General features: G+C 44.0%; 1 protein-coding gene across 1 annotated transcript; it reads left to right on the forward strand.

Annotated features, from left to right (window-relative positions):
• Nucleotides 1-392: 392 nt before the first annotated feature.
• Nucleotides 393-10,048, forward strand: COX7A2L (cytochrome c oxidase subunit 7A2 like). The gene is made up of 3 exons (XM_077337842.1): nucleotides 393-605; nucleotides 7,444-7,578; nucleotides 9,217-10,048. The coding sequence occupies exons 1-3, from the start codon at nucleotides 534-536 to the stop codon at nucleotides 9,358-9,360; spliced, it is 351 nt and encodes a 116-aa protein (XP_077193957.1). The 5' UTR covers nucleotides 393-533; the 3' UTR covers nucleotides 9,361-10,048.
• Nucleotides 10,049-10,456: the final 408 nt, after the last annotated feature.

Below are 10,456 nucleotides of genomic sequence, written 5' to 3' on the forward strand. Positions count from 1 at the left end.
CAGCTTTGCCGCTGCTTCAACGTGTTCCTGCGACCCCACCGCCGACCGACTGCGGTTCCCGTTGTCCAGCTGGCCGAGCAATGAATCGCCAAACCTTCTGTCCTAATAACCGTTGCCAGGCGCTCGTTCTCATCAGTGATTGGTCCATGCCATGTCCTTCGTGTCCGTACAGAATAAGGCAAGCGAAGGACAACAAATGCGCATGCGCAGTACGATTGAATTTTCGGGCTCTCTCAGATTTGCCTGATTCAAACTTTATTTCTTTTGGTGCTGGAAAAGAAACAGTTTGCGAGATTCGAAGCGTGATGATTTTATAGGTTCTCTTTGTTGTGAATTAAGTGGCTGCGTCCTCTTTTTGTAGACAAAATGCTCAGGCAGTTAGCAAATCAGCTTTCGTCCTGGGGTCCGAGAAAGCGCCGCACTCGGAGAAAGGTCCTTTTATAGAGTCGTCGCAGGCGCGTGTCTCTCCTTAGCGGTGCTGGAAGGGAAGCGGCGGCGTGTGTAGCCCCGGGGATCCGTTCCCGCGCCCCGCCATGTATTACAAATTCAGCAACTTCACGCAGAGGCTGGTTGGGGTCGGCGCCGATGCTGCTTATATTCCGCAGGTACCGGGTAGCCCTCCACAATTCCCTGCCCCATACTGGTGACTTGACCTTCCGTGTCTTACACTAAATCCGGCTGTGCTTGTTTGTTTGTTAAGGTTCTCACGAGGGCTTTTGTTTCGCGGAGGGGACAGATGGCGAGAGGAACTTGGAAAAGATATTTTAGCGTGGAGCATAGTGGATGTTGCGTGGCCCTTGTCGGGGAGAGAATCTGCTCTGTCTGGGAATCTGCTTAGTGTTGCAGCTCAGGAGGTTTAGACTGAGGAGACCTGGGTTAAGATCCCAGATCAGACGAAGAACAGTTGGGTTTATACCCCGGTTTTCACTACCGGTGGAGTCTCAAACGGCTTACAATCGCTTTTCCTTCCTCTCCCCACAACAGACGCCCTGAGAGGTAGATGGGGGCTGAGAGAGCTCTAGAAGAACTGCACTGTGAGAATAGCTGCAAGACCACCATGGCTTTCCCAGGTCACTCAGCGTGTTGCATGTGGAGAAGTGGGGAATCAAACCTGGCTTTCCAGATTAGAGGCTGCAACTATTAACCACTACACCAAGCCCCTAGGTGACCTTGGGCCAGTCAAGTATCATCTTGTGGTTAACTAAAAAATAAATATGCAGCTTATGCACTTGCTTCACTAAGCTCCTTGGAAGAAGAGCTGGAAGAATGTAAATTCTAAAACTATGGGCCTGGATGACCTTCAGAGTTGGAAGCTGGTAGCCAACTCAGTGGGAGAGCAATTCTGCTAGGATTGGTCAGTGGTAAAAGGAAACCAGGCCACCAAAGAACAGAATGGTTAGATATGATCAAAATGGACACTGGCCAGAGCCTTATTAAACTAAAAGAAGAGGTGCAAGATTGAATAAGTGGCAACAGTTGAGCCATAAGATTGCTAGAAGTTGGACACAGCTGAATGGCTACCATTATCATCAGCAGCCTGAAGAAAAGCCAAGTCAGAAAGCTTTTTCCTCCTTTATAACAAACAGGAAGAAAGCTGCACTGGGAGCTAAACTGCTTTGTGCTGCCTTTTGGTGTGCACAACCTTTGATTTTATTGTGTTAGGTTGGATGTTTTGGGTGCCTTTGTTGAGAAGCACATGTGTATTTAAAAGAAAATTTAGCTTATTTTTAATGTTCTGTACTTATATAATACATTTAGGACTGTGGACTTCTAATCTGGCATGCCAGGTTCGATTCTGCACTACCCCACATGCAGCCAGCTGGGTGACCTTGGGCTCACCATGGCAGTGATATCATGGCTCTCTCAACCTCACCCACCTCACAGGGTGTCTGTTGTAGGGAGAGGATAGGGAAGGCGCCTGTAAGCTGCTTTGAGCCTCCTTCTGGTAGAGAAAAGTGGCATATAAGAACCGACTCTTCTTCCTCCTCCTCCTCCTCCTAACTACTACTAAAACTGTTTTAGGACATATGCTCTAAAGCAGCCTTTCTCAACCTTTTACTGTTGAGAACCTCTGAAACATTCTTCAGGCTTCAAGAAATTCCAAAAGTGATTTCAGCAGGCCATGCCCTGGAAGTGACATCACCCAAATAATCGCACCAGATATGACATCATGCCCCATTCTCCCCACTTCCCTATTGCTAGAAACAGCCCAGGAACCTAATCTGTGGGGCCAGGAATATGGCTCAGGCAGGCATCTGGTGCTCCATCGCCCACTGACAACCCTTCAGTGGAGTTAAGTTAAAATGAGAGTATTTACCTTTTTGAACTCCCATCACTATCATGTGCAATGAGCCTTGGCCAACAAGGATTTTTATGATTGGGTCTCCTCCTCTTTCCACCCCCTCCAGGCTCATCCTTGGGCATTTTGTGAGAATAGAGTTATTTAAAAATATATATATATTTAAAAATATATAAAAAAATAATTAACCCCCACCCAATCAGTGAATCCCTTCTAAGGTCAGTGAGAAACTCTAGGATTTCATGAAACCCCTATTGAGAAAGCCTGCTCTAATGTTTCACAGTTCAAACTAGGGATGCATTTTCATACATAGAAAGTTTTTCACACAGTGTCATTGTATATTATGATAACATATACAGAGGGATACCATCCACAGTACTTTATAGTAGGCTGTACAAGCAGTTCTCAACATTTGATCTATTTTGCACATTCCTCTTTTGCCTTTCCTTTAAGGAATTCAGAGCAGTTATGCTACTCTCCTATGCTGGTTTCATTTTCATGTAGACAGCTGTAAATGGCTTCAGGCTGTCTTGAAGGAGATAGATTATCTAGATCCATTTTAATAGAGAATAATGGCATGGGATCAAAATAGTCAGCTTTGACATTGGTAAGACCAGCTGGGGAACAAATGTGTTTGTTCCTGGACCTTTTAATGGCTCTCAGTACCATCAACCATGGGGAGGCTTGATGGGTCAGGAACAAGGAACAATGTGCTTCAGTAGTTCCATGCTGATTTGGCTGATTTCAGAAGGTGATGCTGGTGGACTCTGTGCAGCAGTTTTATAGGGATCCATTTTCTTCCCCATGGTGTTTAGCAGCTGCAGGGAACTACTGGAAGAAATCATCTGGGGATTTGGCATGAAATGCCACATACGTGTGGAAGACACAGTATTTTTAACAGCTGAATCAGGTGGAACTGTGGAAGTCTGGGAAGAATGGGAGCAAGGAGATTGAAGTTCAGTCCAGACAAGACAGATATTGTTGGACAATTAAAAAGCTGATTGAGGAGTCAGCCTCTTGTACTTCTCTTGCTGGTGCAGGACCTAGGGTGCTACTGGATGTTGAAGGGTCTAGCAGCTGGTAGTTCAGATCTCCTCTCTTGTAGGTAGCACCTTTGCTCAGCTGTAGTTGATGCAGTAGCTACTCCTGTTTCTTGAAAAGCAGTTCTTCATAGCTGAAATAGAAGGAAGACCTGCTTCTCCAAGAAAGATCTGGAAACCCCTCCCCAAGTTTGATAGGCAGAAGTATAGACCACAGCCCATATTCCTTAACTGTGCAACTATCAGAACCATTTCATTAAAATACCATCCTATTTACCTGTCCAGAAATGTCCTCTCATTTTGCGTAGTTTGTGAAAAGCCAGGAGACCCTAACCTTGTCAGGCAGGCTGTTCTGTAAGGTGGGGGCCACAGCAGAGTACACACAGGAAGTTATTCATTTCCCCAGTTTTCAGAGTGGTGACTCCAGCTTGGTTTAGCACTGATACTGGCACTTGGCTTTGTATGATTCTTCACATCTCTGTCTCAGCACTTTAGGTACCAGGAGTCAATCCTGCAGGCTGTCAAAATGGAAAGCAAGCCTTTGGGGGGAACCACCACTCACTATAGAGGTGACTTCCAGGGGGGGGGCAGGGCTGTGCTGTAAGTCAGGCTGCTCAAATTCAAGCACAGAAATTCAAGTACCAGAATTCAAGCACTGGTGAGAGAAGAAAGATGTTAATTGCATTCCATGCACCAGCAGGCCAACCACAATGGTACAAGGGGAATGGTGCTAGGAATCTGAACTATGGCCTGAACTTCTGCCGCCCTTTCTCCTACTGATCTTCCAAAGCAGCTATCTGTAGTTGCAAATGAGCATTTTAAAAACCTGCAGAAGACACTGATATTGAATCTTTATATCAAGTCTGTTTTGCCCCTTTGTTTCCCTGCCTTTTCAACACTTTTCTCAGTCCTACTTCTGCAAATGGCACATGGGCACAATATACACTGTTTGAAGAAACCCATGCATCCCGCTCCCATCCTAACTGACACTGTACGCATCAGCATTCTGTTGCAGTCTCTTCTCAGTTACATGTTCACAAATATTGCAAGTTCATGAGTGGTACGATTTTGGCCAGTTGGGTGTGCATCTATAAAAGGAATCTGCTATTTGTTTATTTAAATGTTTATACACTACACTTGTCCCAAAAAGGGACTCAGAGAACCTTTCAACATCATTTTCTCTTCTTACATCTTACCATGTATAAGCATGTGACCGGCCCAAGGTCACCCACTGAACTTGCATGGCAGAGTGGGAATTCAGACCCCCCCCCCCCAATACTTGTCCAGCATTCTTAACTGGTACAACATTCTGGTATGTAGATACAGAATATATACATTTCAGCCACAGAGAAACCTCTGCCATGATTTTTTAAATTAACTAGTATCAAATAGCTACCTTGACATGCAAAAAATATTTTTAAAAATTGCTCTTGATTGACAGGCACTGGATTGAAGAGCAAACAAAAACTAATTAGTAGGAGTTCATTCCAGGCATGCACTCATTAGCCTTGTTAAAATGCAGATTTAATAGCAGGCATATTGTGTTCACACTTGCTGCCCAGAATAATAAGGAAGGGAATTAATGTGCTCTTAATTGTGATGGCAATCTGTAGCCTCCTTACTTCTCTGTAGACTTACTAAATTCACTGGAGCTCCTCCTGTGTAAATGAGTTATGAATTGCTTGGGCATGTACAGTATAGTTATTCAGAATTAACTGAATCTCGGCTCTTCATCAGCCACGCTGAAATGGATAAATGAAGATATGCTGGGTTGTGAAGGTAGCACATTCAGCTCTAGGAATGTTCATTAATGTGTTCAGCCTCATGGGGAATAAAGACCAAATGACTGACTAGCTGTCTCTGAAATTCCCTGGACCCAAGGTCCTTCCATCTATATTGAGGGGTTAAGTCAGGCTTTCTTAACCAGGGATTTGTGAAACCCTGGGGTTTCTTGACGGCTCTAGAAGGGTTTCCTGAATAGATTAAAATTAATTTTGAATATATTTTTTAAATTTGTTAAACATTTATTGGGTGATATGACCATATTGATCCATTCCCCCTCCCAAAATGGCCAATGATGGGCCTGGAGGGGTGAGAAGGGGAGGGGCCTTGGGTGGGCCCGCACACAGCTATGCTTCCTTATTATGCTCTGTGCAATTGTGTCTCTTCTGAGGTTTCTCGAAGCCTGAAGAATGTTTCAGCAATATCTCAATGGTAAAAAAGTTGAGAAAGGCTTGGTTAAGTTCTGGTTCTGTTAAGATCATCCATGCTGATATAGTGGGGCAAGTTCATAGTTAAGCCCTTTTCTTTTCTCTACCCAGTGCTCCTTCCTTTTCTTCTAACTCGTCACCTGTGAATGAATGTACTGAACTAGTAAAGAGTGACATATGATTACAAGATTCTTTTTATCAGCACTATCATCTGGGAAATGGGAAACTATGTGGAGGTGTTTTGAGAAATAATTTTCTTAATAAGAGGAGGAGGAGTTGGTTCTTTTATGCCACTTTTCTCTACCCAAAGGGGTCTCAAAGCGGCTTACAGTCACCTTCCCTTTCCTCTCCCCACAACAGGCACCCTGTGAGGTGGGTGAGGCTGAGAGAGCCCTGATATTACTGCTTGGTCAGAATAGCTTTATCAGTGCTGTGGCTAGTCTAAGGTCACCCAGCTGGCTGCATATGGAGGAGAAGCGGGGTATAAAACCCAGCTTGCCAGTTTAGTAGTCGGCACTCCTAACCACTACATCAGTATGGCTATTCTGCATGGCAGCAGCTGCACCGCGATGCTGCTGCGAGTTTACAATGGGACCATATGCCCCACTGCTTCCTGTATCCCCAGAGGAACCGTTTTGGGTGGCGGACCCCATCTGCCCTGGATTTCTGCCTCTATATGAGGCAGACCGGGGCTTGAAGCTGCCTAGGGCATTTTGTGTCCCTTTCGGGACATGGTAATCAGCCCAGGGTGGGGGGAGAAGCTGGGCCTTCGAGGCCCGACTCTTCCCTGCCAGATGGGCCTGGGCTGACATAAGCCCCGATAGTGCCTGTGGCAGAACAGGGAATGGAGAAAGAATACGCAGGGCAAGTGAGGGCCTGATTGGGGCGGCGTTGAGCCAGCACCGATGTCACGTGAAAGCGGGAATTAGCTGTGTTGCCACGCAAGTGGCAGCCTGGCCTTTTCCCCTTATGCGGAAAAAGTCTTACAGTCTTGAGCACAAGCAGTTAATGTGGGGCAGAGTTTTTGCCCTAACCTAATTTCTTCTGATACTTCACTTCTCTCAGCATGGCCTATTTGAGTCATAGCGATCTTTAGATCAGATTTTTAGGAGCAGTAATAAAGAGTATTCCATATCTGTATAATCCTCACAACAATCATAGTGGTTTGAGAGCCACAAGTGGCTCTTCTGATCATCCTTCCCTAATGTGGCACCCACTCAGTGTTCCAGGAGAGAAACTGAAGTCTTTGTTTGGTGGGGCTCATGGTTGGCAGGTGGTTCCTACTCTGACATGCTAGAGAGACTGGAGGACAGATAACCTGCAGGCCTCCCCAAGCTTTGGACCTCATTCCAGGGATGCAAGTAAAATGCCCATCTTCATCAACCCCCCCCCCTTTACATACACACCCTTCTTTGCCTCTATACTGCCATTCCAGCACTAATATGGCTGTCAGGAGGAGAGCAACCTGATGACAGAGAAGATGAGGTAAAGGCACTGCTATGGGAGCCACCTAGGGAAAGAGCAAGCTGGCCACAGTGGGAATCGTGGTGGTGGTTTTACTCCCCTTTCTCTATAGCCAGTTTGCTCCTCTAGGAGCCTTGGCAGTCTTGCCGTTGCTTAACTCATTATGACTCGTTCTAGGTGGGGAGGGAATCCTTTCCTCTCACTTCAGATACACGAGGGTTGGCTTAAACATTAAAGTTGGGACAGACAGCTCCATGTATTCTAGTAATACAATTTTTATGAAGAGTTGTTGTTGCCCCTTATCTTGTAGTGTGTGTTTGATGAGGTGGTACACAGCAGTCATGGCTCAGTTGGCTGATGCTAAATGCTAACGTAGCTTTCAGTTATCTGTTTTCATAGATAACGCACTTTAGTTTCCTTATTTATTCAGGGGCTCAAACCAGTGGTACCTGTTGAATCACCTCCTCTGATTTTTGGAACACCAACCCAACTTGCCTCCGATACCCCATCAGCTGTTGGGTTTTGGGGAAGAAACAGGGTTCCAGAGCTGCAAAAATTGTTTCAGGTGAGAAGAAACATTTTATTTTACTGAATATATAATTAATTGTGTCCCTGAAAAGCCGGGATAATCAATAAGTACTATTCTCACTCTCTTGTGCAGCGGTGTTGGCCCTTGGTATTTGTTGAAGTGTAGATTAAATTCTTGTACTATGGAGTTAGCATCAATCTATAGTTCTGCCTTAAGAAAGTTTGAAGCACACAGATTTATGTGATCTATTTCAGTTTAGATTAGAGGCATTACCCTTAGCATGATTTTACCACCTCTCCTTTCCCTTTACTAGCTCTTGTATGCTAGTTTCCATATGAGTTTATGGAAGACCATCTCTAGGCTTCTGAGCCTTCCCCAAACGCACTTGTCCTGTTTTCAAGGCTGTGTACTACTCATGACTATAGCATTGCCTTTCTTAGAATTCTGTCCTCAGTACCAGTTTCTGGAAACACAAGGTCTACTCATAAAACAGTAAAAAGTCCATCTTGAAGGTGAACAGATTAATTGTAGGCATAACCTTTCAAATCACATTTGTTATGGGGATGAGAAGTATATCCATAGTTGTCAGATACAATTAATTGTTGGGAGAGGAAAAGAAGGATTTGCTAAAGTTAGGCTAAAAGCCCCTGCATTGCAAGAAAAGTTTTGCGTTACTGTGCACTACATGTGTGCATCTGCAACCGGATAACATTTAATGCCTTTGCCATTGTGTGTAGTTCAGTTCTAATTATGGTGGCATTTAAGACACCTTGTGCTTGACAAGCTGTTCATGCAATCTTTATGTTCAGACTTATGCTGAAAGTAGCTGAGATATACGAATTGTGATGGATATATGCGAGTCTGTTTCGTATTGGCTTATTTTGTATAATCTTTTCCTGTTATCATGGGGAACATCAGGGAGTTACTGAAGAATTCTTTGCTTTCTTATTGGCTATTCAGATACAACTAGGCATGATCTGTGCATATCTTGTGAGCTATAGCATTATACGTTTTTGGGGAAGGGCAGGATGAATTGAGCCTCCTGAACACTATCAAATTTATGTCTGCAAAGAACACATGGCTCAAGTTTTAAAACTTAGGTTTGCAGTAAATCAGCAGAGGGTCCATGAATCTTTAGAGCAGCTGTGGGGGTTGGAACAGTTTGGATTGGGGCTCCCACGGGGAGGGTAGACATCTTTTCTCTTGCTCCTTTTCCTGGTGCAAAAGGAGCTGTTGTTTGTCCCACAGGGGAAAGCATATGAGTAGCTGAATGATGCCTTTGTGACTTCCTTACAGGGCAGATAGCAGCTGAAAGGAGACTTTGAGAAAGCAGCAGGAAAGAACTGGGGAACACAGACAGCTCCTGTGGCTTCTTGTGTTATGGGTACACCTTTTAAACTAGTGGGAGGTCTGTTTGCTAATCTCTTATCATGTCTTTTTTGGCTTTTAGAAAAAGCCTTTCCCTTATCATTGAAGAAAATTATGTAAGCCACTTTGGGTCCATAATGTGGAGAAAGATGAGGTATAAATGAAATAACCTTCTGCTATTGTGTTACTGCATATTAGCGTTTATGTTTTCCCACTTAATCTCTTGAGGCTTTCCAGTTCACCTTTAATAGTAGGGATGGTAATATGCATGCATTGGCTCATACTTCCTTTTTGTGTTTCTCATAGAAACCTGATGGTCTGCCAGTACATCTGAAGCGGGGAGTTCCTGACAAACTCCTTTACCGGACCACCATGGCACTAACAATAGGAGGGACCATTTATTGTCTGATAGCGCTCTACATGGCTGCACAACCACAGAGACCGAAGTGAAGGATACCAGTTGAATGGGGATAGATAGGAACTCTGTGGCAAGAAGATGAACCTTCTACTCCCCATCATTAGAATATGATTGTTGCAGATTCTTAGGAATTCAGTTTGATGTTAAGATAAATGATTAGAGGAAAAAAGTTAGCACTGGATTATTCAGTTTTGCAGATTACTCTTCACACTTTTCACTAAACCAGATCTAAAGTGTTCAGCCTGTGTATATTCCTAGCAGCAAGTTTGGTGGCAGAAGCTGGAAAGGAAGCTTTGTTTACGCATGGTTCACCAACCCCTGCCCTTGGAGAAGGACATAAAGAGATGCTAAAAATATACTTTATCTGTGGAAGTACCACTTAAGTATGAATTTACTCCAGAATAGCCAATTGTTTTTTTCCTTAACAGTTTGCCTTGGGATCTTGAACTTAGTTGAAAGGCTAATTACTTTAATGTGTGTGTCTCACCAAGTAATATTTGGCAAAGGGTCATAGTGCTCCAGAAAGCTTATAACCATTCTCCTTTAATGGTCCCACCTTTGTGAGCATATCTCTTGGGAGCAGTGTTGCACTTAAGATGTGTCCTGTTATAGGAACCCAATTTCATCATGTGACCCCCCCCTCAAGATCTCCTTCTAAAATAAAGTACTATTTGTTTAGTGTTGGAATAAATACAGCAGTCTGAATACTGGATCCCTTAAGTTTTGTGTTGTTTTGTTTTTTGCTGCAGCGGGTAACGTGGAATGGGGTTGAAAAAGCTGTGACACTTTCTATTTTCAGCAGAGAGACATGAAACTACATTTCTTTCTTTATTAAAATTGGAGGTAAAGTTCAGTTGCATGTACCAAACATTTTTAGTGTATGTCAGTGTGGTCAGCTCCTTTTGATTCTGCAGGTATCACTGATCCAAGCAAGTTGGCAATAACAGCTCATACAGATGTATGATGGGCACCCTTTGAAAGTAGGTGATTCTGATGAGCTTCAATCTTGGCAGTGATTAACTGGGCTTGAACACCTGAAGGTGTCTTTTTAAAATTGTTGGGAGGCAGAGTACTTTCTCAGTCCTGATACCTGCACTCCATAAATGTCAAAGGCTGAAATTGAACATT

This window comes from Paroedura picta, chromosome 1 (assembly GCF_049243985.1).
Source record: "Paroedura picta isolate Pp20150507F chromosome 1, Ppicta_v3.0, whole genome shotgun sequence".
In the NCBI taxonomy this organism is placed as follows: Eukaryota; Metazoa; Chordata; class Lepidosauria; order Squamata; family Gekkonidae; genus Paroedura; species Paroedura picta.

Excerpts from the sequence above, each read along its gene's own strand:
- COX7A2L (XM_077337842.1), top strand. The coding sequence starts at position 534 with ATGTATTACAAATTCAGCAACTTCACGCAGAGGCTGGTTGGGGTCGGC. Across the intron at positions 606-7,443 it reads ATGCTGCTTATATTCCGCAG|GGGCTCAAACCAGTGGTACC; the intron begins GTACCGGGTAGC and ends TTATTTATTCAG. Across the intron at positions 7,579-9,216 it reads AGCTGCAAAAATTGTTTCAG|AAACCTGATGGTCTGCCAGT; the intron begins GTGAGAAGAAAC and ends TGTTTCTCATAG.